A 27,591-nucleotide genomic window follows, 5' to 3' on the forward strand; every position below is an offset into this window, starting at 1 on the left:
TAGTGGTGTGGTTACTCACCTCAATCTGGGTGGCGGAGGACAAGTCTCAGTTGCCTCCGCTTCTGAGACCGTCAATCCGCGCATCTTATCACATGGCTCGATGTGCATGACACTGCGGAGACTCACAGCATGTGGAGGCTCATGCTACTCTCCGCGATCCACGCACAACTTACCACGTGCCCCATTGAGAGCGAGAACCACTAATTGCGACCACGAGGAGGTTACCCCATGTGACTCTACCCTCCCTTGCAACCGGGCCAATTTGGTTGCTTAGGAGACCTGGCTGGAGTCACTCAGCACACCCTGGATTCGAACTCACGACTCCAGGGGTGATAGTCAGTGTCAATACTTGCTGAGCTACCCAAGCCCCCGGCAAAACATTATTTAATAAACGAGTAAGATCAAGGCGCGAGTTCATGCCAAATCTTAATAAATGGTTAATGGACAGCCACTTTAAAGAAAAGACAATGAAAAAAAACAGAAAATAAAATTTTACTTTTGTGAGAAGAACATTCTAGTGATTACCTCTGATTAATTTGAAAGTAAAAATGTTGCTATTCCGAAACCTAATGCAGGTAAATTTGTGGGACATATTTTGTCCCATGTTTGTGCCCTCTTCATTTGTTGAACAATAACGCCATTTACCTGTAGCCTATGCATCTGTACTTCTTTAAAACACAACATATGTTTAAGCCTATATTTTTTTAACAAACATGTTTTATTACATTGCACCTTTTTCTGGTCAACACATTGTACATTCTTAACTTGTCAACAATTACAGAAACAGCAATGTCTTCATAGATGTGATAGTTTGGTTATCTTTCAAACAAGTATAAACAAGAACTTCAAGCACATGTACAGTTCACAGTATTTTAAATTTACATTGACAAGTTTTTTTAAAATTTTGCATGTAATGCCTTTATGTGCACTAAAATTGTCCCACCAAAAGACAAAGTTAACAAAATGTCTGTTGTCAGTGTTTAGTGTTGCACAAGGCAGTTTGAAGTTGTATTCAAGAATGTTTATATGCATTTCAAACTCACCTTGAACAAGCTTGTATACTCAACCTTGTAAGGTATAATGGCAAATCTGTAGGTTTTATATTGGAGTATGACTAATGTCATACTAAAATGTAAAATCAGTAAACTAACATGCATGCAGATGAGCAATAAAGACCAAGTGATTTATTTTTCAAATGTGAAATGTAATCGTATCAAGTACACATACATGTGCAAACACACACACACACACGCAGCCATATTTACCACAAACTGTCAGGATCTTGTTAGTGCTAAATATGATACATTATGTGAGTGAGTGATTGCCTTAGCATGAACACTCTCTTTCCTAAATGAAATAAACTGGATATTGTGTGGATGAACAAATAAATAGACTAAAAGGTGCACCAAGTAATTTTTACTTAGTCATTTTTACTCTGTTTGGACTGGTGAGGAGTGTTGGATAATTTACTCAAATAAGAAATCCACTACAAATTACTCACTACATCTTTAAAATTGTAATCAGATTACTTTACAGATTACTTCATCTGAAAGTAATCACATTATTGATTACTTTAAAGTTACTTTCTAAAACACTTTTCATAGGTAAGTTTTGTTTTTTATACTCAACAAATTCAAAATGTCTATATTTCCTCCTTGTTCACTGTCAAACACACTTCAGTTGTCACAGAGATAGATATGAACATATTTTAAAGGTATTATACATAATATTATTTCAGAAATATGTGTAACCCAGGAAATGTACTTAAAATAATTATTTTAATTGAAAGTCAGTAACTGTAATCTGATTAGAAGAATTAAGAATTTCATTTAATAACATTTCATTAGGTATCAAAGTGTAAAAACTTACTTAGTGCATCTTTAAAACAGAAGCTAATATCAGTTCAGCTTTCTTGAACTGTGCATACAGTATCATTAATAGTCAAATAACGTGAACACGAAGAGAAAACACATAAGCCCGTACAAAATCTGATAAGTCTTTTAGAAGTAATTTTCAACTTGAAAGGCCTAAATTAAGCACTCATTTGAAAAAGACAAACCTCCTAAATTACACGTCTTGTCTTTCCATTTTTACCAGTCTTTTAAGCATGAAAAGTGACAAAGGTAACTGCAGTTTGGTTTCATGTGAACCAATGTTTGATGTCCATCAAAGAGTCAGCATGATAGTTATGAAAACTTCAAGTCCAAAAGAGAGCACGATCAGCAGTAAACCGACCAGTAAATAACGTTGAAAACTATATAGGCTCCCGGGAAGATCATACGGGAGTATTTATCAATGGCATGCGTATTCTGCATAATGCGTAAGGCGCGAATGCCCTTCTTCTTAGTGGTGGTGGACTCGCTGCTCATCGACAGGTGAACCACCATATGCTCCTGTTTCTCCGGAACCACCTCGTCTGGAACCATGGTAGCCTCTGTGTAGCCTGCCAGGCTGTTGGTGTCAGCCTCACTGTAGGTCCCATCCAACATCATGGTCTTGGTGTGGGACATACCGCAGGTGCAGGGCAATGACTGGAACAGGTTAAGCGCCGCAGGAGGAAAAAGTGCAAAGAGAGAGAACTGTTCATAAATAAGGGGCATTAATGACCATATGGCTGACTACTTTATCAACATTACTCAAAAGCCCTTAAAGGAACAGTTCTCCCAAGTAGGATTTTCTGTCTTTTGTGGAACACAATAGGAAATGTTTAGAAGATTGTCCCAGGTGCTATTCTTCTGTACAATGAAAGTACATGGAAAGGGGTGCTGTCAAGCTCCATAAATGGCAAAAAAACGTAATAAAATATGCTGCATTCACACAGTGTCACAATTACTGTAATTGAGTAATAAGAAATGGCAACTAGGAAATTCTACTCTGAGCTTCTTGAGGACGTTCTTGGAGCTCGTAGGTTACTTGGTAACACTCATGTGGCCAAAACAGCTTTGTTGTCGATAACAGCAAAATATCACTACATTCAGTACCGCCACTCCCTATACACATCCCTAACCTTAGGGCACGAACTCCCAAGGGGGGCACTTGAAACTACACCAGCTGCCCTTCCTCGCACGTTATACATTATTCAAGGACTACACCTCAAACGGCTTTCATAGAATTCAGAGTTTACAAATTGTAATTACAGGTTCTGTGAAGACGTGAGCGCTTTTTACAAGTAATTACGGTAATTCCGACATGACATCACCATCAGTCTATATGACTTTTTCTTTATGTTTCTAAGTCATCTAAAGCCAATGACAGCTTTGTGTGAGGAACAGACCTAAGATTTAAGTCTGTATTTAATATGGCAAGTTTAAATATGCAAAAGCGCAAATGAGATTTGAGAGCTACGACAGAGAGGAACATTTTACTGGGTGATTCACTGAAAATCTTGCACTCTGCGGTAACTAAAGTTTTTGCACTTCAGCAAAACTTGGTGAACCGCCCATTTAGACAGGAAAAGCCATCTAACTGACATGTTAAACGACCAATCACAGTTGGTTTTGTCATCACAGGGTGTTTATCGGAGATGTATCATACCATAATAAAAGACAGATATGGGGAATTTTATCAATGCGGAACCTTATGAACACAACTCGGCTTCCAAACGGACTGATAAAATGTCCTGTGTCCATCTACTCATGGAAGTTCCATCAAACCAGCCAGTTAGATTTGATCGAGAAAGTGTTTTCCTGTTTTGGTTGCTATGTGCATCACCAGACGGTTAGTTATAACTATTGTTTTGTTTTGTCTATTATGTCACTGTTGTTCATTAAGCAATAAAACTAAAAAAATCATCAGACGGTTAGAGAACGGACTGTGGGTGGTCCATGTCTGAGGCTGAGACTAATCTGCCGTAGCACATCTTGACACGCCATATTATATACAACAGGGAGCGCTAGTGAGCAGGTCATGGCGATGGTCCCATTGGTGGTGAGCTTGGTTTTAAAATTGTATTTTTTGGTGCTCTACAGCTCTAAAGAGGCATTAAATATGTTCCATATTTTAGCATGTGTCTTGTTTTTGCAATGCTTTTCTTTATCTTGGCACTAAAGGTTTGTGACAATATACATACACAGGAAGGAGCAGAGCTAATAGGCCTGGCAACACTTGCAGTGACCCAAAATCATTGGAGAAGAAAACAGAAATGCCTGATATATAGGTTGAAATTTTGTCATTATTAAATCTGATATCCCCACTTTTCTAAGGTCAGAATTAAAGACTGCCCTTACAGGTTAATTTGACAGCAAAAGGGCCGAATAGCAGGCTGAATATAACACTTTTTTTAATGGTGCTTTTTAGTTAATTTTTAGAGCTTGACAGCAGCCATTACACTTTTATGGACCAGAGCAGATGGGACATTCTGCTAAACTTTGTGTTTCATGGAAGAAAGAAAGTAAGTCATACTAGTTTGAAATAACATGATGGTGAGTAAATTTACATTATTTTCATTTTTAAAACTATTCCTGTATAATGTAATAAAAGAGAGAGGATATTATTATTATAAACCATATTACAAACCATTTCCTTTTCTTTACCTGTTCTCTAACCCGGTCTCTGAGCTTGCGCTCTCTCCTCTCCTGGACTGTGGTCAGATAGTTGACTGCCGCATATTCCAAGACTGACAGGAACACGAACACAAAACTGACCCACAGATAAATATCCACAGCTTTAATGTAGGAGACTCTGGGCATGGAAGCATTAACCCCAGTGATGATGGTGGACATGGTGAGCACCGTGGTGATACCTGGATAAAATCAGCACAACCTGTTCAGATGTGTATAAACCTGACAGCATTACATGGCACAGGAAGCAATGCCAGTGGCACAAATGCCAATTTGTGGTAATCTTACCCAGTGAAACTCTGGCTGGAACAGCTCTGCGATCAATCCAAAACGACACCCAGGACAGCATAACCATAAGCGTAGCGGGGAAATAAGTCTGCAGCAGGAAGAAGAAGATGTGGCGGCGAAGCGTAAAGTTTATATACAGGCGGTTGTACCATCCTGAAGAGAGAGACAGAGAGAGAGAGAGAGAGAGAGAGAGAGAGAATGCAAATGGACATAAGTCATATATTTACCAAGTGACTCCATACAGCAGACCCAAGAAGTATTTGGACACTTAAGCCACATTTAAAAATGAACTTTGTTGCATCGATAACAAAATACCATACCATGTGGCTTTCATTTTAAAGAAAGATGGCACAAGCACACCTTTAATATATACAATTCCACAAAAATAATTTTATTTAAAATAATAAAAAAGTGTAAAATTATAACATCACCAAACAGAATTGGGACCCACTTTATATTAGGCGTCTTTAACTACTATGTACAATGTACTTATTATGCCCATACAGGTTGTTGCATTGTACTTACCTTTAAAGTACCTGCATTTAATTACGTCTGCAGTTACACTGTTAACCTTACCCCTAATCCTAAACCTAACCCTACCCCAACCCTTCCCCTAAACCCTAACCCTAATCTAAATCCTAACCCTACCCCTAAACCTACCCGTACTTTAACCTCAGTAGCAGGAAATGTGAATCTTGTGAAAATTTTGCAGAACAACATGTAGTTACACAATAAGTGCACTGTATTACACTGGATGTACTGTATTTTAATGTTAGTACATAGTTAAAGGCAGCTAATATAAAGTGGGACCCAGAAGAGTAATAGAAAATAGTAAAATAAATTAGTAATAATTTTAATAGAACTGGATAGTTCACTTAAAACTTAACTATCCCTTTAACCAGATGGTCACAATCCCCCCATTACCTGTGCTGCTGTAGAAAGCCAGCCGAGAGGTAGTATGAAACTTCTGTATGAGGAACTGAGAGAGGGAGATTTTTTCATCTATACTCAAAGACTCATCCCCACTTTTCCAGTACAGCATCAGATCCTCATCCGTGTAGGCGTCTAGAAAAGAGGGATCCCATTCAGGAAAAAACTAACCTGGTTGAGTGGATTGAACATGTGCTGCACTAAAAATAACACAAATTAGTGATTCACTTACAGCTCTCCAATTCCAAAGAGCAGCTCTGTGAATCCAGTGGAAAACGACTGAAGTCCATGTTGCAGGCTGCTGTTACCGTCACCCTGGACACAAGAGCCAAGTACAATGCTGATTAGAATACAGAAACTCTCAGATTTTTTTTCCATCATAGTCCTCACAGACACTTCCCTATTCCATTTTTTTTTTTTTTTTACCAAAGCCAAGGAATTTTCAATGTGAGGGGAAGTATTCTGAGCTGCCTAGAATGATTAGGGTTGGACAATATAGCTTTTGAGTAAATTCAATAAAGAACACTATGGTCCTAATAAAGTGCCCGATGTGGTCTTCTGCTGTTGTAGCCCATCTGCCTCAAGGTTTGACATGTTGTGCATTCTGAGATGCTGTTCTACTCACTACAATTGTACAGAGTGGTTATCTGAGTTACTGTAGAGTTTCTGTCAGCTCAAACCATTCTGGCTATTCTCCGTTGACCTCTCTCATTAACAAGACGTTTCTATCCGCAGAACTGTTGCTAACTGGATGTGTTTTGTTTTTGTCACCATTCGGAGTAAACTCTAGAGACTGTTGTGCGTGAAAATCCCAGGAGATCAGCAGTTACACAAATATTCAAACCAGCCCGTCTGGCACCAACAATCATGCTACGGTCGAAATCACAGAGATCAAATTGTTTCCTCATTCTGATTGTTGATGTGAACATTAACTGAAGCTCCTGACCCGTATCTGATTGATTTTATGCATTGCACTGCTGCCAAACGACTGGCTGATTAGATAATCACATGAATAAATGTACAGGTGTTCCTAATAAAGTGATCAGTGAGTGTATATGTCAGTATTTATGCATTCAGTCAGAAATGACTTAAAACAGTGATTTTTTTTTTTTTTTTTTTCACTCAGAGGAACCACCATTCCTTTAAACGACCTTCAGCTTTAGCCAAATAGATTCAAAATAATGCAAGTAAAAATAGGCTATAGTTAAAAATAATCAAGGCATGTTTTCCCACTCTGAATATTTAGTCAGTTGCATTTATGCACTGATATAACAAAATAGCCTATAGTAATAAAGAGAAATATTTACTTACATATTTTTTACTAAAATATTTAAATACATGAAAATACTGACAGTGTGAACTGATTCACTGAACTGAAATGAATCGGACTTGCAAACACTAATGCCATTTTTGCAAATGAAGATTAAGTCATAGGCGCTGACTGTTCTATCAAACTATAAACATCTGACTAACAAACCATATACTTGCGAGCAAGGATCGAAAAACTAGTCTGACACATTCTTTTAGGAATTTTAATGGCCAAATAAAAAGTGCATTAAAATTTGGGTTACAACTAACAATTATTTTGATAATCGATTAATCTTCGATTATTTCATCAATTAACTGAAGAAAAAAAATTCCCTGTATTTTAATAAAATGTATTTATTTAAAAAGCATAAATGACTGTATGCTTTACATTGTGTATAAAAAAGTTACAAATACAAACGTTACAGTATAACTTGCATATAGTTTAATTAAAAGCATCAGGATAACCTAAACCACACAATTATAAATGAAAATAAAGTGTTAAATGGTAAGAAGTAGAATGTTGTAATGTCTTTATTCTATAAATGTAAGGGACTCTGTACAGTTCTTTTCCTTCAAAAATATTATTTCTTCATTATAGGTAGGATTTCAATTACGGTGACATTTAAAACTAAATTTGATGTCCAAAACCAATGTTTATCAAACAGTAGGGTACAGTTTAATCAAAATGATTGTGCACCCTTACTCTGCTGCGACTGATTTACTCAAATACATACGTTCTACTCGCTTGCCCAGTGAAGTTTAACGAAGACTCGCTTGTGGTAAAGGCAAACCGTTTTGCAAAATGGAAATACACACCTAATTTTGAATTCTTAACATTTATATATTATAGAAGATGACAGTAAAATGCAATTTATGCACTGGAGAGAAACAACTCTCAATTGCATTAACCAGCACAAGCACTCTGTCAACTCACCTTGGCAACTGGCCCATATTAGACTGTATGCTTATGATTTTCATTATGATGAATCATAAGCATACAGTCTAATATGGGCAGGTTGCCAAGGTGAGTTGCTTCAAAATGTCTCCACCATTTTTACAGGTTTTATCACGCAAACACATTTTTCACAACTATAAATTGACGAAACTGACAAAGTTTCTAAATGCACAAAGAACATATCCGACTAATTGATAATTAAATTAGTTGTTAATTATTTTCATTATCGATTATTATTGATTTCATTGATTAGTTGTTGCAACACTAATTAAACATATTGCAGTATTCACAATGTTGCTAATTGTATATCTCCAGTGAAATCATCACAAATATATTGTGAATATTCTATATACAGTACTATGCATATGTCTTAGGCACATAAGATGTTTCACAAAATCATTTGTCTTAAGATGGTTAATTATATCTTCAGATTTAGTGTGTCAATACGAAATATAAATGTTAGACTCCCAAACGTTACTTTGCAAATAGAAAAGATTAGAATAGAAGAACAGGGAGCTCTGCAACAGATGTCATGGCCCCCACAAATCCCCCCACTGAACATCGTGTCAGTCTGAGATTACATAAAGTGACAGAAGCAACTGAGACTGATTTAGCTTTTTTTATGTTTACTGGATTTTGTATGATGTTAATTGATAAATGAAAACTATTTATGGCATTATTTTTGAAGACATCCTCACTATGCAAAGTGCCTAAAACTTTTGCACAGTACTGTGTGTGTATATATATATATATATATAATTATTATTATTTTTTCTATAAAGTGATTTGCGCACTGTATCTTAAGTAGATTGTAAATGAAATGTAAATGTGCTTAGTAATGCTTGTCCAGAATGGCATTTATCAAACCGCTACTTACAGTAGGCTCATCTAATTTTCCCTCCATATTTCTTTCCTATGTTCTCTGTAGTAAATCAACCGCACATTCATAGGTGTCCATCATTTGTTGGCAATGGAAATAATCTGGGACAGTCCCATCAATAATTACACTTTCCCTGGAGCTAGAACATTGCCTGAAATTTGACTTTGAACTCCACGTTAGCCCTTGATTATAGCCTGTACGCAGGTAGCTTGGCCTAATTTTTAACTCGCAGCACAAAAGACATGGCAAAAACATCACAGGCCAGAAGCACAGTTCTAATTTTAACACCGCAGCAATATGCAAATGCCTAAGCCCAGCAAAATGCTTTTGTAAAATCACAATCAGAATGAATTGTAGTAACTGCTAAATAACTGAAAAAATATTTACAAAATTCCCACAATGTATACAAAAATATGAAAGGGATAATAAATATTTATAAGTGCATCAATTAATACATTTAAACTCTACACATATATAAATAACTTGCACATAATTGGAATTATGATGCCTCACTTAAAAGTCAGAAATGTTAGTGTTGGGAATCTGCTTTTTTGCTTTTTTTTTGTTGCTTTTTTTTTTTTTTACCTCAGGCTGTAGAGAACGTGTCCATCAGGGAACACTCTCAACATGATATTTTCTGTGGTGGTGTCATGAATAAAAGATCTCTTAGAGTGGACGAAGAATACGTCAGGTACCCAGATCTTCTTCACCAAACGGCCGTCGAAAGTCATGCTTTTATTTGTGGTGCTGGCGAAGGACAAGCGCTCATCTTTCCAATAGTGTCTCAGATATAATGTCATAGTGAAGTCCTAAAAAGTTGGAGAAGAAATTATTGAAAGCTCATTTACAGTGTAATAATAATTTCCTATATCAGCCAAATATTTATCTAATGATCTATTCTGCTAATCCAGATTATGTACAGGAAACTGTACCATGCTTTTTGACACATGTATATATTAGCACCAAGACATGGTCCTCCAAAATTATTTTTTTTTTTAATAATAATAAATACAAAAATAAAGCATGTTTTAAAACCATTACGATATTTTAATCTGTGACATTATTTTCAGGACATTTTCTTTCTCTTTACCATATCGCGTCATTTTACTTATAGTGTTTTTATAATTTCTATTATTGTCAATGAACCATTTCCTTTTCTTTACCTGTTCTCTAACCTGGTCTCTGAGCTTAATTGTCATTAGTGTGAAACAGTACAGTTTAATGAAACTACCATGATCTATAAATACTTAACAATTAAAATAATATATAATTGTTTTCATGCATTATAGTAAATATATTTAAAATATATTTGTTGCATTATGATAATGAGAATGTGTGTGTGTGTGTTGGGGGGTGGGGGTGGGGTGGGGGTTATGTGCTTAATTGTTATGGAAATAATGCCAAAATGCAAAAAAATATTAATGGTCCTAAAAGGCTAAATTATCTTTATATCTTTATGAAAATATTATTTCTTCTTTCTTTCTTTTGATTTTGCCATGAAATATGACCCCAATATATTTTTGAAAGGTTATAAGAGATTTTCTTGATACATACTGTCAGATATCTTACATGTTTTTTTCTTTGTAGTTTGTTTTAAATGCAAAGACTGACTGCAACACTTGATCCTCCATATTACGGCTATGCCTCTCTAAATCACTCTAGCAGACCATCCCTCCTCCATTCTTTCTTTTGATTATGTAACCATAAACATTCGGAGCCGCCAGTAATTATATATGGTCAACAATAGCATCACAGTTTCTTTGTTACATCACACAAAGGCTTCTACCAAGAGGGAAATCCAAAACATAAGAACATAGCGACAGAATGGGTGCCATATACTGTTACAGCAGAAGTAAAAAGATGATTCATGATCAAAGTTTCTCCCATCAGAGACACAGCATCTCTTTTTTGAGAATACCCTGGTGGGACACAGTAACTGCAATAAAGCCAGTAATAATAAGTGATGGTGAATCTTATGAAACCTGTCAAGAACATGTCCAGGTATATTTCACCTTAATTTCACAAGAAAAAAAAGTATAAAGTATATTTTGCTGGATATGTTTTCATGAGTGTCAATCAAGAATATCAGGAACTCGATAAAAAGCTTTTTTTAAATGTTTTTTTATTTTTTATTATTATTATATAAAATATGTATTTAATTGTAATAAATATATTTAAATAAAATACAATTATTTCTGTATATATATATATATATATATATATATATATATATATATATATATATATATATATATATATATATATTTCTTTTTTAAAATTTTGTTTTACATTGGTAATGTAAATTGAACACTACATGTGAGCAGGAACTGCTTAGGAAGACTTACCATATCTACTTCTGAAATCCTGTCCAAGCTTTCCACTTGTACATCAACTCCCACTGGAATAGCAGGGCCTGAAAAAACAAACAAACAAACAAAAAAACATTTGACCCATTTATACAAAATATACAACTCTGTTTATCAGTATATGAATTAAAATACAAATGTCCCATTTTTTATCTGTCATACTGCTTTATGGCCTCTTTTGCACGTCACACATTCATTTTTCATAATACTCATTGTTTATTGGAGTTTGACAGCTTCATTCCAGTCTTAATTAGCACCATGTTTACTAAGACTTCTATTAGCATCATTAAATACATCCTCATGCATAGATCGGAATCTGTTTCCTTTCTTTTCTTTCCGCCTGATCTGTTCACAAAGGGCTTAGCAGCTGCTTTGACATCTGACGGATTGTAAGGAGCACTAGCTCTCAAAGGACAGGCCTTGCTTACGGAGCATTCAACCACAACTCCAGCTTTGATACCCTACATGGAACTCCACTTGTTTTGTGTAGCCAACATAAACCCTTGCTCTTTATCAGGATTAGAGTAATAGGGGTATCTGTCACTCAGAAGGTAAGACACTCAGGTTAATTGGTAGGGGATGGCTTGTACTGTACATATGGACAGGGATGATGCAAGAACGTCTGACAGTTTCAAAATGAGATTTCCAGTGCGTTCCACTGCCACTGTACTTTTAGTAATCTGACGAGATTACTGGAGATGGTAAATGGTGGATTAAACTGTGATGCTCAAAATGATTCTGACACGACTGAAACTTGCCATTACATGTCACTTAACAACATATAACTTATGAAAAAACCTTCATGAAAAGCGCAAGCATTACTTAATATAGAAAATGCATTTGATGCAGAGTCCTGTTGTTGCAAACCGCAGAGATGACTTTTCAAAATTCGCTTATGTAATCCAGATACTCATCTGTATAAGTATTCACATGCAGCACCCACTGGAACCATCCAGTCAATTTCCCTGTCATGTACAATCGAGGGTTTTCATATCACATGAATCGGCAAAAATAAGGACACAGCTCCTAGGTAAAATCGATTTTCTCCAAACTAATCAACCCCTTGCTGCCAGTTGGGGGTCTGAAACCATAAGGATGACCTTGAGTTATACTGCTTAATTTCTCAGTATAGCCACCACTTCAAGTCATCAAGAAATGCTGATTCAGAGTAGTTGGCATTTGTGCTTGGATGCTCCAGGTTTTTACTATTAAAGTTGAAGTGTGTAATTCTAATACTTTATCCTGTCCCATCTTAATATGCAGAGAAAATTAAATAAGCCATTTAATTTTCAAACCATGGCATTCTTATTACATTAAAAATGTCTTTATTATCACATGGCTGTAGAGAAAACATTTAATACTCCCAAATTTGTCTACAGTCATGGAATAATAAAAGCTTTTTTGTCATGGCTCCTGTGAGTTTGTCGGTTTGTTTTGTCATTTTCTCTCCCTCATGTCTCACAGGCGCAGCTGGCATGCATGATCAGCGTTTCCATGGGAACACTGATTATTCCCAGGGGAACGCTGATCATGCCACTGATTAGCGTGCCGAGCAACACCTGTTCTCCCCTAATTCACTCCCTTCTTAAGCCCGTTGTGTTCTCAGTATCTTTGCTAGATTGTTGTTTGATGTTGGGTACTAACCTCACTCTCTCTCTACCTAGTTGGTCCTGTCTCATGTATCTGTTAGTTGCCTGCTTGTCGGGTGTGTGGTTGCCTTTCAGTATTGCTGTGTGTCAGCTGGTCTTCCACAGAGGATACCTTGTCTCCGTTCGCGTGTCGGGAGTTAAGTTTGCTCATCTCTGTTGGGTGTTGTTCTGCATCTCACTAAGCTTCAATGGAGTCTGTTCCTGACTTCCACAATGCACACACTCATCCTACGAACACGCTCTTCACAGACTGCCCCTTGCCTGACTATGACACGCACGCCACTGGAGATCGCTTCCCGCTGCTGCAGCCGGTGTTGGGATTTTCTACATTTCTCAACCCAGTGACTGCTTATTACTGTTAATAAATCCTTTGAACTGTTCCTCTACTCTTGGGTCTGGCTGTCTCGCTATCATTCATTACATTTTTAATGTATTTTAGTGCCATGGTTACTTTGCATTTTTGACTAATTTGAATCCTTAACCATAGAGCACCTTTACACCCCACTTTTGTAGCACTCTCTACTGCTGGAAAAGTTTTAAGTGAAAATTGCAATTTTTTCTAATTGTTAAATAGCAAAAACTATAATATAATCTAGTTATGCATATGTTTCACATGATTTTACATCCATAACAAGGCTACCTCATTACATCTGGGCTAAACCAAAATCCAAATGCTAGACTTTTTTGCTGACCAAGTCACCTATAACCAGGGACTAAAAACAGTTCAAGGAACGAAAACCAAAAAGGAACGAAAGTTTTAGCAGAACGTATCCGAATTTTTTTTTTTGTTTTTTTTTAAATGCTGATAACCAGTTAATTTTGTTCTGATAATTTTTTCTTGAAACTAAAGGCCAAATGGTTTAATCACAGTACATTTTTGGAACTACATGTTGCCTGAAAAAATGAAACGTGCTTTAATCCCGAAGGAAACCTCTGCATCACACATTGCTTTGCCTAATTGCCCGTTGTGGATGTTGCATTCTCTGAATGAAGACCTTTATAACAACTATGTATAATTACTACATATACATGCACGACTAATCCAGGTACAAGGAGAATATTATTAGAGGTATAAAGTACATTTCTCAGTTGTTTCCACGTCTTCACTGAATTATTGTTAGATATGATGCATTAATGCAGATTTGATTCTGTCTGGTTTTGACTGAGAAGCAATTCTGTAAGTAAAATTATATTTAACTGTTAATTAACTGCTTCTGTTCAACACAAACAAAGATTTTTAGAAGAATATTTTAGCTCCGTAGGCCCATACAATGAAAGTAAATGGCAACCAAAATTTTGAAGCTCCAAAAAGCACATAAAGGCAACATAAAAGTAATACACAAGACTCATTGATTAAATCTATATCTTCAGAAGCATTATGATAGGTGTGAGTGAGATCAATATTTAAGTACTTTTTACTATAAATTCTCCTCCCTGCCCGGTAGGGGGCGATATGCACGAAGAATGCAAATCGCACCCACACCTATTATATTGCTTCTGAAGACATAGATTTAACTACTGGAGTCTCATAGATTACTTTTGTGCTGCCTTTATGTCCTTATGGACCTTCAAAATTTTGGTATCCATTCACTTGCATTGAATGGACCTACAGAGCTGAGATATTCTTCTAAAAATCTTCGTTTGTTTTTTACAGAAGAAAGAAAGTCAGACACATCTGGGATGGCATGAGCATGAGTAAATGATGAGAGAATTTTCATTTTTGGGTGAACTATTCCTATAGTCAGTCCTATAAATAAAAGTGAAGACAGAGATAATAATAATTAAGTAACCATGGAATTTAACTGCATAATATTAAATAACACCAGGTCTGCATATCAGGCATCACTTTATGCTGTGCATATTGTATATGTTCAAATTGTGTGTTGCACACTATTTATATAGTACCATGCCTTCACAAAAAAGGAGATTGAGACAGAAAGAGAGAGCGAAGGGAGTTTGCTAAAGGGAGTGTTTCTTTGTGAAGCTGGTTTCAAATACCAGCAAGCAAGCAGGTGAATTATGATGAAAATATATCGCAAAAAATCCTTCACACTGTGTGTCTCCAGTGAAGTATTTTTTCCTCAAAATCATTTGCCAATGGAGGAAGAAATGTATAACTTTGTGTTTGAAAGTAAAGCATATTTTAATTAAATTTAATTAATATTAGTATACAGCAGGGGTCAGCAACCTTTTTGACATGAAGTGCCATTTTTTATTTTCCTTGTTATCACTGTAATTCACTTTTTTATAATTTGGTATGTCCTCCTTCAGTTTTAATGACACCATGCACTTGTGTTGGCATGAACAAAATCTCATCTCAAACATTGAGAAAAGTCTTCTCTTATTTACATAATGTGTTGCAAAGGAAAAAAGGAACAAATAAAACAAGAAAATAGAGGCTGTAATCCACTCTATGCGACCGACCTGTGGCTGTCTAGCGTTTATTTGAGAATATACACCCACATAGCAATACTGGCTCATCCAATGGCTTCAGTTTGGGATGGGGACTGTTTGGGGATCTGTTTGGGCAACCAATGGCAGAAGGTGGAATGTTTGGGAAAGCTGTTTGAAAACAGTCACTAATTTTGCATTTCCGTTTGGCGATGACAGTGGTGTAGAAATTACACATTCAGCTTGAAAGGTGCACTCAGTATTTTTTGTTTATGTTGTGATGGATGATAGGGCAGTCATCTTAGCATGGGTTCTGGTCCCATGGAAACCAGGACAAAAATCGCGTTCACCTAATTTCCCTCTAAAATTACTTATTAGTTTAGGGTTGGGGTTTGGGTTAGGGCGTATGCTTAAAATATGCATTCCTGTTGACGGTATTACATCATTTACAACTAAACATACAACTTACTTTTGGCGCCACTCTGTGGACATTTCACCTGGAAACTGGAACTCACGTGTGCCCATGAGTTCAACAACACTTTCAGTTTTGGCCACTGGGGGTAGTGGTTCAAATTTTTGAAAGACCGATTTCAGTGGGATCAGTCTGTATATTCACAGTTAGCCATGATTAATTTATTCCACAAATGAAAGTGTCCAATAACAGAGGGGGTACCTAGATAAAGCAAATAGTATTCAGCTGGTCATATGATCTTAATATGTCTGCCCCCATGAGGTGACCTACTCATGGTGCCTGATGTAAAATGAAACAGATTTTTCAAAAGTACTAAACAAGTGTTAAAGTTTTTTAATTAGGAAATAAAATATTGCACCATTCATTTCAAATGTATCTACTATGTATACTTAGGATATGAATAAAATATAATTCAATCAAATCGTCCTTTCCAAAGTTGATTTTATAATAATAATTGTTTTTGGTTTTTTTTTGGTTGCTGAGGCAACTACATTCAGCTGTTGATTGCTGGTGATATTTGGCTAGTTGGTAGTCTTTAAACCAGCTGTCTGCAGGGTGGGGCATGATGGGATTGTTACATGTGCTAATCCACGGGGTTGGCTGACTGGACGTTCAGCACAAACCACTGCCAGATTAATCTCGTCACTAGAGCCAGAGCGCCCAGGTCTATATCAGAGCAATCCTCCAGATGGACAAACCCATCAGTGAGGACCGCTTAAGTCTTTAGCAGATGGAAAAAAAAAAAAAAAAGAGAAAGCGAGAAAGAGACTGAGAGGCAACAAATTGTAATATAATTACAGTTTTCCTCAGTTTCACATGTGGTTTGATTTATCTAGTAAGGAAAACTGATCCTTTTTGCTGAAAGTCAGAGATCTCACCTTTATGTAAATCCATTTTCTACTGTATTTTTCATGGAGATACTTAATATCTCTTTATCTTTCAGTCCAATTCATATCTTATTAGAGAATGCTGCTTGCTCAGTTGGATTTTTCCTGATTTCTTGGAAAGTTAGTAAAATTCAGTGTTAATAGGTAAGGGATAATGTGCACTACAGTACCAGTCATTATTGCAACATAAAGCTAGACAGGATGACCAGGTCTGTCTTTATTTTGCAATAAAGGGGTTTATTTTGCGATAATGACTGGATGACTGTATATTATCCTGCTTTTTACAAACCTGCTTAGCAAATTAACTAATAAATGCCATTTAAATATTGATTTGAGTTTAAATTATTTTACTATGTGCAAAAAAAGACTGCAGAGTGATATGAGAGACATGAAAATATTTTACCTAGGATAACGGTTGATTATACAGTTTAGCCATCATTAGATACAAATTTCGGACCGCTGAATCTCACAAATGACCACTCATAATCAAGTATTCCAGAGAGTTGTGTAATAATAGTATTGATGGCACCATTTTACATCATGTGTTCTCTATGTAAATCTGCAGACAGAAGAATACAGTATGTTGTCATTATACAACATGAAACAAATCCTTAATGTGTGTAATCCTACACATGAAGAAATACATACACACAGTGAGTGCTAAATGTTTTCTATGTACATCAAGCGATACTCCCGTTGCACAGGATTAGGCATAAGCTTTATGCACCATCAGTTAGCTGTCTCTGGATTAAAACAAAACTGCAGTCATGCATTAGCAATTCTCTTATGCTTCTAAAGTAAATCTTGTTTCTGCAGTACACACTGCACATTATACAGTACCTGAGTTACCTTTTGCCTCTTTGCTTATAAAGAATACTTCAATTTGACAAGAAAAGGCATGCTAAAAGGCATTGTTTAATATGATATACTGTACATAATAAAATAGTAATGTTTATAAAAATGCAATGAAAACAGTTTAGGAAATAGTTTGTGTTTTATCAAATATAGATATTTTTTCAATTATTGTGTAATTTTTGCAAAAAGAAAATTGTCATAATTTACTTTATATTATTTATTTATTTATTTATTTTCTGTGGAACACAAAAGATGTTAGGCAGAATGTTAGGGAATAAGTCTGGTGACTGAGGCTGTTCTTTTATGTTCCATGGAAGAAAGAAAGTCATAGTTCTTACAAACCTATATAAGGGGATAGTAATGATGACAGAATTTTATGTTTTTATTATATATATATATATATATATATATATATATATACACACACACACACACACACACACACACATTTTTTTGTGAACTATTCCTTTAACTAGTCGTGTCCTGAGTCAACTTATATCTTAAACATAGCCAAAAAATCTTTATTTGCTAAGCGACAGCAAATTTCAGTTGCTTTTCTCCTGCACATGCTAAGTAGATTCAATATATTGTTCAAACTACTGAGCATGCGCAGGAGGAAAGGAATGTTGCAAAACTCAATACAGATTCACTCTTACAAAAAAAGCCAAATTAATAAGTCCCTTCAAAGACTTCTCAGCAAAGCCTTTGGTGATATTACAATGTTACAGTTTTCTCAAATTCATTAATTTACAAAACCTTTATTAAAGCTGAAGTTTGTACTTTACTAGCATCTCCAAACTTCACTGCAAAAATAACGGGTATCCTGAACACTAGGGATGTCAAAAATATTAAAATATATATATAAATTATTGATCAGCGCATTTTTTTATCAATACATTTTTGAGGCATCGATATATTAACATCAGCCGGCATTTAAATTAGATGCCTAATCTAGCCTTTTAATTCACTGCTAATTGCATTTCATTCAATGTAGTCTGACGTAATAGCGTTGGGAGACCACAAGGGGGCAACATAACATTTACTGAAGCCGTTCATGGCATGGACAAAGCACAGATATCACACACACATTACGAGCTGATGGCAGTCCAAAGTTCAGAAGGTGTTTGTACTTCTTCAAGAATGAGCAACGTGACATTGATGAGTTTGCAGGTTAGTGTAAGAAACTGGTGTAACTGTCCAAACTGAACGATTAGAAATGCCGATGTCTATTATTCCATTTCCCTGTATGTAGCATTGAACAGGTCTTTCATTCAAGCTGTCAAACCATAAAAAGACATACTTGTAAATGAAAATAAATTTGTAAGCTCTAAGAAAGATACTAACACACAATAAATCATCCAGTAATGACTAGAGTAAATAATCTTTGTCCTTTGATATTGATTTGGGTCGCATTTAATGGAAAAAAAATGTGTTGAGCTTCGTGGCACTGCAGAATTTTTAACAGCCTCTGGAGACGGCGAGCCAGCGGTGTGTGTGTACGTACCTTCATAGAAAATAATTGTTTCTTATTTCAAAATGCGCCGTCATCCGCCAGACGCGTCCGGTACGCAAACCACTTTAATCAACCCTGCCACTCACACTTTGCCAAACTTGTGTTGAGAAATATGTACGAAAAGACAAAGACTGTTGTGCAACGAGCAGCCCTATTCGTATCTGAAAACAATTCTGATATATATTGATAATGATCGAGAAAATCTTCAGATTTTGTGAAAACGGTATTTATCCCAAGCCTACTGAACACTCATCCTGCCTTCCATTGGTCGGGAAACGGATAATCCTGCCTCAAACTCACACCATTGGTTAAGCCATTGTCACTGTGCTGGTATGAAGACCAAGCAATGTTTTGGGGGGGGGGGGGTGAGTGAACTGGGACATGACCCAGGCCAGACTCGAATGGCTCCTATGTGTCATGACCATACCCACTGAGCCACATCTCTGATCAAAGCAATGTTTTACAAGTGCCATGGAGAAACACTGTTAACACATGTCAGGGAAATCAACCTAAAAATGGTTTATGGTTGCATATTAAGCTGGAATAGAAGAAAGTCTTTTTACATCAAAACTTACACACTTTAGCTTTAATTCAGCTACAGATTATATATCTTTACAGTGTATTTTAGCATGTCTAGATGAAAATGCTATAATGCCAGTAATCACTGACATTTGACAACAGTTATGAACTCATTACATCATATTGTGAAGGTTTCCGCAGTAAAACAGATGCAACAATCCATCACTGACGGAGATGTCAGATCTGAATCTGTCTGTGTGGGGGTGAATACATTTGGGCTATTTTCATTCCCTTTGCTGTGACCCCCTGCTGAGGAAATCCCAATTCCCAAACGTATGCCTGAGTCAGAGCATCCAAAACAAGTGACTTTTCAGACTCTCTATTCATAGGAGGAGAACAGCATCAAATAATGGAGCATTTCCCCTTTGTTCTCTATAGGAACACATCATTAAAAAAGTATAGGGTACTGTATGGCCTGGCAGAAGAACTTACACTTGTTCCTTGCATTGACTGCTCAAACTTTTAAGTGTTGTACAAAGAGAAGACTTGAGCTCCTTCTTATATCATCCTTTAATACCATTCAAGCCGTGATAGACTAGAAGAAATCTCCGCATTAAAAATCCCATCTTCCCAGAGGAGCAATCTGTGCAAACATCCAGCTGCTGCTATGAAAACTGATTGATTGTTATCTCACCAAACACTGATCATAGTGACAATCTTATGAAACTTGCGTAAAAAGCCTGAGCACAGTGTATGGAGCTCCATCTGACAAGCCTAGAGCTTAAAAACCTGTCTGATATGGGAAATCAAGGTCAGTTCAAATGCGTGTGAATGCATTTATTAAATCAAAGCATGATGAGTTTTTTTCTAGCCTGCAATTGTTATTCTAAATGTGAAATAACATCATTGGCCAACACAAGAGAACATTATTGCCATGCAAGCTGGAGTGAGAAATTATGAAAATGCTTCTATTTTGCATTCTTTTCTACTTTTAAACAACATTTTTTCATTATGATATAATCAGCATTAAATAAGCATTTTACATGAATTTCATAATTTCCTTGGTGTTTGTTAGGCCCTCATTTTGCTTTGAAGACAGCATGCACTATAGCTTCCATGAACTCCACAAGTCTGTGCAAAAAGTGATGATGCAATTTACATTATAACTTTTATTTTATGTAAATTCTTCAAAATATTAAAACTTTTTATTCCCAGGTTTAAATAAAATAAATTCTCAATGTTAACTCAGACTTTTAGACCACACTGTATATACGTTATGTCTATACACTTTTAAGACATTATATTTGATGTAAGTGTGGTATATGATACACTATACAGGCGACTGCATGGCTATAAATCACATAATAATAGCGAAACTCAACAACACCTGCACAGTTAAATTCTAATTCTCAAAATGTGCGTTCCAGTTAAACTTTAAAGCCCAGCTTTAATTAAAGGCCTCTACAGTGCTTCATGGGAAGGTTGTTTATCCCTCTAGAGGGAGCCAATGTAGATTGTATGCCTGCTGGTCAGATAACTGCCCTGGATACTCTCCAGTGGTACATACTAAATATGTGCAACAGTGAAAACACAACAAGCATGGGCTAAAATAATATAGTAGAGATCTATACGCAAATACGTAAAGAAAGAAATAAAAAAAAGGGTGTTAATAATTATTTGATTGCCTTTTCTCAACAGCATGTTGAGATTTTTTTATATTCCTTTTTCTCCAAGTACAACTGTCTTATTTTTGACATATCTTCAATTCAATTTCTGATGCAAGATGCTGACATCAAACCTGTTACACTGAAATTTCAGAAGTGAAATTGCATAATTTAAATTTGGTCCATGCTAAGGAGAATTATTATTTAACCTGCAAATGCTGGCCTCATGGTGAAATCATGGTCATCCACTTTCAGCAACTGCTCCGTTTTCAGTTTCCTCGATTTTGTCACGTCTGGTGGCTTTTTCGCCAGGGACCTGTAAAAAGGGTTCAAAAGGCACGAAAACTCTGATCAGCCTCTTATATCATGAATTTGGACAATACACCTTATTGATATGTAGAATCTATCAGAGGTTACACAAAACATTCAGCTTAAACTCTTAAAGTCAATGACGTTTAAATAATTTCCATGAAAATGCAGAAACAAAAGTGTAATGACGGATTAAGATCATGCATGGCGCTTGTATCAACAAACTGTTCAGCCAGCATGAACTAGCTGTAGCTGACTGATCTGTTTCAAATTACAGTAGATCTTATCGACAGACACTCGGATGTGTCCCAAATGCTGGTTCCCATGAATTGTTTGTGCAAGTAGAAAAAAATATAACCAAACTATTTATTCAGTGATATTTAGTGACCTGTGCATTAAGTTTCGATACAATTTAAATGTAACTACTTCTGGTAAAAGCTATGCATTAACAATAAATGTGCAATATAATACACATCCATTCAGGGCTTGCTGTGAATCACTGTGCAATATAAAATATGTGCAATTGTTACAGTACATGTGCTATCTGTCTGTCTGTCTGTCTGTCTATGACAAAAACAACACAGAGACACCATTCCCTACTGTTTCCTGCCATTTGTAATTTATTTCTTGTTGAGAGTGCATCAGACAGAGGCAGCTTTCCACAATTTGCACCCTGTCTACAGAAGTACTGTTGGATATTCTCATGCAAATTTTCAGGTTTATGCACTGTAATGAAATGTTAATTCTGAACATTGTTTTTTTTTTCATTCAATAGTTATGAAACCCAAGAGGCTGTACCCATGTTAGCTATTTGCCAGGACAGCTTTGTGCCAATGTACAGTCCTTGGCAGATGGGAGAAACGTGCTCGTGACACGTGGCTTTTTGTCTGAGTAAGGAACACCAGTTCCAGCACGCCAGCGGTGCATGTTCGGTTCAGTGGAAGTATCATCTGTCTAGGTCATGTTAATTGCACCCCAGCCTCTGGCCTCATTTATGGGACTCTGCTGTCGTAATAGAATCAGGCTAATAAAGGTGGTCGAAACATGAGTCTGTGAAACAATGTTGTTACATGTCACCATCACAACATGTTTTCTAACATCACCAGTCTCATTTCTACATCACCACAGTTCAGATGAAAAATACTGTTATCTCTGATCATATAAATAAGAGTCTCTATCAGCATTCTCATATGCATGTAATTAGTGAAAGACCGATATATCTGCCAGGCTGCTTAATCGTTCACTCTTTGGTCACTTTATAAGCATTGGTCGATTACTCGTCCCACATGCGTGAGACCACATAAGGGCCAGAGTGGCACTAGTCCACCCAGATTGACGGCTGGTCCACCCAATCAAAACTGCAGGAATATAAGTTTGCAAATAAAAAGAAACTGCATTTTGTCGCACCCAAAATAGCTCACATGCAAAATAATCATCATATTCCTGTTATAAATATAGTTGGAAAAATTTGAAGATTGATATGATTATGGTGAACTGAAATGGGTTGCGGTGCGCTTCTTACCGAGTCGCTCATTTTCTCTGCACTGCGCAGCTCTCTGCAGTCATGCCTGTAAACAGATCCGCTTACCGCACTTAGCACCAAGATAATGTATCCACGCTTTGTCTCACTTAATTTATTATTATTATTATTATTATTATTATTATTTGACGTAGGAGTGTGGTAGATGTTTCTGTAGATGACATGGAAGGGTAAGAAATTTGTGGGTTTTTGCTCGTCATCTACCCGCAACTGTGTGGCAGGCGACCTTTAAGACTTCTTGGTGTGACAAATGACAAGAAACGTTGTTAGACACAAATACATGCATTTGAAGAAGCACACTTGATCATATTTTGAAAACAGACGAAAGAGAAGCCGTTGATGCGCGTCTCTGATTCGCTGTGTGTTTAGAGGTTTGTTGGCGCTCACGAACATACGCATGACGAGTTCTTACGAGTTCTAATCTGGGAAAAATTTGCAGGAAAAGTGTTGTCTATGAGAACGCTGAATATGGTCTCAGACCATCTCAGGATGCAAGGACATTGGGATGACAGGTGAATTGTCATATGTGTCATAATTCAGTAGCTACAACCTCAGAAATGGTTCTTGAACAAGAAGTTTCTCTTCTATGCTTGTCTGCTCTTTAGCCTCCATTTGAATGTAACATAACCCATCTCTATAGGACAGTTGTTAAATAGAACATCTGATTCACTCACGTTTTTCACCAGACCTCTTATTTTACATAGACTACTAATCAAAAGAAATATTTTGCGACATTGCAGCAGCTCCACGAAGCCCAGAACGCAAGGCAAAGGAGAGTTGTCAGATTTTAAAGATTCGGTCTTTGGGGAAATAGCCAACACTGGGTTTACCAACTTTGCAACTTAAGCTTTTACGATCATCTTAACTGACGTCGTTCGTTATTTTAAGATGGAGTAAAACATGTTTCCCAAACCAGCACGTAGATCGCTCGTTATAAAATAAAACTTAAGTGCTTTGTTACGGGATCTGTCCGGTCCAAAGGTGCTGATCACTTTGGCAAATATGTCCAGGTGTTTGTCTTCTCAAAATGAAAATAATGTGGAAATACTAACAAACATGGATGTTGTTTGTAACCTTGTTGAGGTGCCGAAATGTATTAACCATTACAGAATTCAATTAAATAAATTATTAGGGCTTTGGTAAGACAGGGTTTCAGATGTTTGCTCAGCTTATAGAGATTAATAAAAGTGATGCAAGGAGTGCATGTAATGTGAATGTACCCGATGAGCATCACATCATAATAAAGGGATCTCACGTAGCCTGTGTAGTTTTTTGGCTGGAAACTGAACAGATGCACAAAGAACAGGATTAAATGGACATCAGTACTGAACTACTCATAGACCTTTCTAAACAGAATGAAGGGAATCTCTCATTGCACACTCACTCTAACCTCCTTTGATAAACGTATTGTATTCATTTATTTAGGCCTATTTTTTTATGTTTTAAACTGCAGGGTCACTTTACTCACATATGTCTAAAGAAATCTGTTTAATAAGAAAATCTTTCAATTGCTATCATCGTTATGATAATCAAATATGGCCAATAAAACGTTATACTGTATTGTGTGTAAATTTAGATTTATCTCATTTATTTAGACCTATGACGTTGCATGCGCAGACTGTGGAGACTGCCAGTTGATTTCAATGTGATTTTTTCACACTTTTTTATCCTCTAAAATAGTGTATAATGGCTTTCCAATTATCAAAATATATTAATATAATTTATTCAATGTCACTTTTTCTCAGCGGCCTGGGTAGCTCAGTGAGTTCTGACGCTGACTACCACCCCTGGAGTCACGATTTTCGAATCCAGGGTGTGCCGAGTGACTCCAGCCAGGTCTCCTAAGCAACCAAATTGGCCCGGTTGCTAGGGAGAGTAGAGTCACATGGGGTAACCTCCTCATGGTCGCGATTAATGGTTCTCAATCTCAATGGGGCGCATGGTAAGTTGTGCGTGCATCGCGGAGAGTAGCATGAACCTCCACATACGGAGCCATGTGATAAAATGGGTGGATTGATGGTCTTAGAAGCAGAGGCAACTGAGACTTGTCCTCCGCCACCCAGATTGAGGTGAGTAACCACGCCACCACGAAGACGTACTAAATAGTGGGAATTGGGCATTCCAAATTGGGAGAATTTTTTTTTTTTTAATGTCATTTTTTCTCTGATAAACTGTGAAAGATGCAAGAAAGATACATTTAAGTTGCACTTAATGAACTTAAGAGTGGTTCAAAGCTTTCGTTAATTTACAAACGTTTTTACTTAGATAACGATGCTTTTGGGAAATGCACCATAGAGATTAAGAACTATTTAAGTGCTACTAACGTTCTTCTTAGTGCTTCGGGAAACCCAGCCAACACCTGTGAAAAGCAGGAGGACTGAAAATTGTCTTATAATAATGTTTATTGCAATATCTCTTATTTGAATTCATTGTATTTATTTCTATGGCCATTTCATTTTTCCATTTCATTTGCTTTACTTAATTTTGTGTATGACCCTTTAATTATATTTAAGCTGCACTCTCCACCCATTGGCTGGTGCTGTGTAGCAAACTGGTTCCGGTTGGGTCATTAAGATTCGCGCCAGCCGAGAGAGTGGTTGTGGTGGGTGAGTGCTCCCGGAAAAAATATTTTAATTAATCATATTTTGTTGGAGTTAACATCAACATGTATTTGGTTTTGTCATGTATGAAAGTGTATTGTATGCTCTCTTCTCAAGCTACAATGTTTTATGTGCAGTAATGTTTGATTTCATGTTCATCCTCATTATACAACATGCGTGAGCATGATTATTGGGACTGACCACCACTTTTCAATGTGTTTAAACAGGTACAGACTTTATATTTTAAATAATATGTGTAATTATTGTATGCCTGTCCTATATTGTTCATACATAAAGATTAAGGTTTGCACCAGCCGAGAGAGTGGTTGTGGTGGATCATGCGTGAGCATGATTATTGGGACTGACCACCGTTTTTCAATATATTTAAACAGAATAAAATCCACCAAAGGCGTGAGATGGTGTCAATCGAGTGCTTTATTCGACACAACGCAGAGACAGCCCCATTACAATTGCATCAATATGACCTATTAAGGTACATTTCTAATAATAAACTTAATAATTGTTAAAAACAATCATAATAATTATTGTCATTGTACATGTAATTATGCAACTCTAAGTAAGCGAATATTGACTCACAAAGGCTGAGGAAAGGGGCACGCTTCATAATATTCATGATGAAATTAGGCACAGAATAGAGGTCCACCCTGTTTCACCAAGGTCCACTCATTTGGAGATTTCTGGCCTCACCCCTGAGTCCCAGATGGCCGATTAACAGAAGTGTTAGCTCTGCAACAGCCTCTTCATTTAACCCTAAAATTCATAGGTAACTCTCCCAAATGCATATAATTATGCATATGTACTTGTTTTGTCATTGGAAATACATTTTAATAATTATCTGTGTGAAAATGTAGATTGTTTGACACTGTTTGAAACCTTAACTGAAGCATTCCTGGAATGTCAGATGAAAAGACAACTTCATGTCATTTAATTTGTGCATATCTCATTTGCCATCATTAAATGTTGTTAAATAAAGAAAACAGTATTATCTATAGTAATATATTGGCTATATATCTCTATCAGCCAATAAACATCCATATTAGAAGACTCCCAAATGTAATATTATCTATAAGTTCTGTATACTGAGGGACAGTTCTCCCATCTTCAGTATCAACATTGCCACATTGATCATCACCACACCATAGTAATCATGATCAGCATCTTTATATATATTTTATCCTCAACATTATCAACATCTTTCAGTCTTAATCTTCAGTGTTCTCGAAACAAAACAGAGAGCCCAGCAATTTGCATTTTAAATGCATTTCACATCATTACAATCAGATGGCAGTCGAAGATTGGCTCTTGAAGATCTGAGTGCCGTAAGATTTCTGATTTGAGAAAATGTCAGTGCTGGCACTTACGTTCCGTGCTTCTGAGTTTCCACGGGTCCTGTCCACCTCCGCTCTCTCGTGGCGCGCTTATTTCGGCATTCCCCAAACGAGCCCAGGCAGACCGCTAAAATCAGCAAACGTCTCAGACAAGGCATTATGCAGAGCAGGTGAAAAATCTACAGGTGTGTCCTGAAATCCATCTTAATCTATGAACGCGGCGGCAGGCGAAAGGCAGCATCTTTCCGTTTACTGCGCTCAAATCGCTGCACTTCGCATCGCTGTGGCACGCGCGATGTGTCCGACGGTTTAAATGTAAGCGCTGCGGCCAGCTGCGCGCTGTGTCTTCTGTTTGCCATTGGTTATCTGCAGCACAGCTGTTTGGAAGCGCTCTGACCGCCGCTTTAACCACGTGGCATCAGCGGCGTGCGGCGCACACGCGCGTTTCCCACGGCTGTTTGTACGGTTGGAGGAAAAGAGGGATTAGAAAGACACATATGACCTCAAAAAGCTCTGCATCAAAGACTAGGCATGCTTTCAAATCTAATGCTTAAGTG

The 27,591-nt window shown here is 36.7% G+C and overlaps 1 protein-coding gene across 1 annotated transcript; it reads right to left on the reverse strand.

Moving 5' to 3' along the window:
- Positions 1-733: 733 nt before the first annotated feature.
- Positions 734-27,591, reverse strand: LOC127455436 (gamma-aminobutyric acid receptor subunit rho-2-like). The gene is made up of 9 exons (XM_051723350.1): positions 27,068-27,591; positions 21,446-21,552; positions 11,266-11,333; positions 9,506-9,729; positions 6,010-6,092; positions 5,772-5,912; positions 4,848-5,000; positions 4,533-4,741; positions 734-2,531 (listed from the first exon to the last, which is right to left on the reverse strand). The coding sequence occupies exons 1-9, from the start codon at positions 27,190-27,192 to the stop codon at positions 2,220-2,222; spliced, it is 1,422 nt and encodes a 473-aa protein (XP_051579310.1). The 5' UTR covers positions 27,193-27,591; the 3' UTR covers positions 734-2,219.

This window comes from Myxocyprinus asiaticus, chromosome 17 (genome assembly GCF_019703515.2).
Source record: "Myxocyprinus asiaticus isolate MX2 ecotype Aquarium Trade chromosome 17, UBuf_Myxa_2, whole genome shotgun sequence".
NCBI lineage: Eukaryota > Metazoa > Chordata > Actinopteri > Cypriniformes > Catostomidae > Myxocyprinus > Myxocyprinus asiaticus.

Bases quoted from the DNA above. Each gene is read 5' to 3' on its own strand.
- LOC127455436 (XM_051723350.1), bottom strand. From the start codon at position 27,192: ATGCCTTGTCTGAGACGTTTGCTGATTTTAGCGGTCTGCCTGGGCTCG. The intron at 5,913-6,009 runs GTAAGTGAATCA...CCTCTTTTCTAG, and splicing joins CTCTTTGGAATTGGAGAGCT to ACGCCTACACGGATGAGGAT. The intron at 2,532-4,532 runs GTAAAGAAAAGG...AACCTGTTCCAG, and splicing joins GAGACCGGGTTAGAGAACAG to TCATTGCCCTGCACCTGCGG.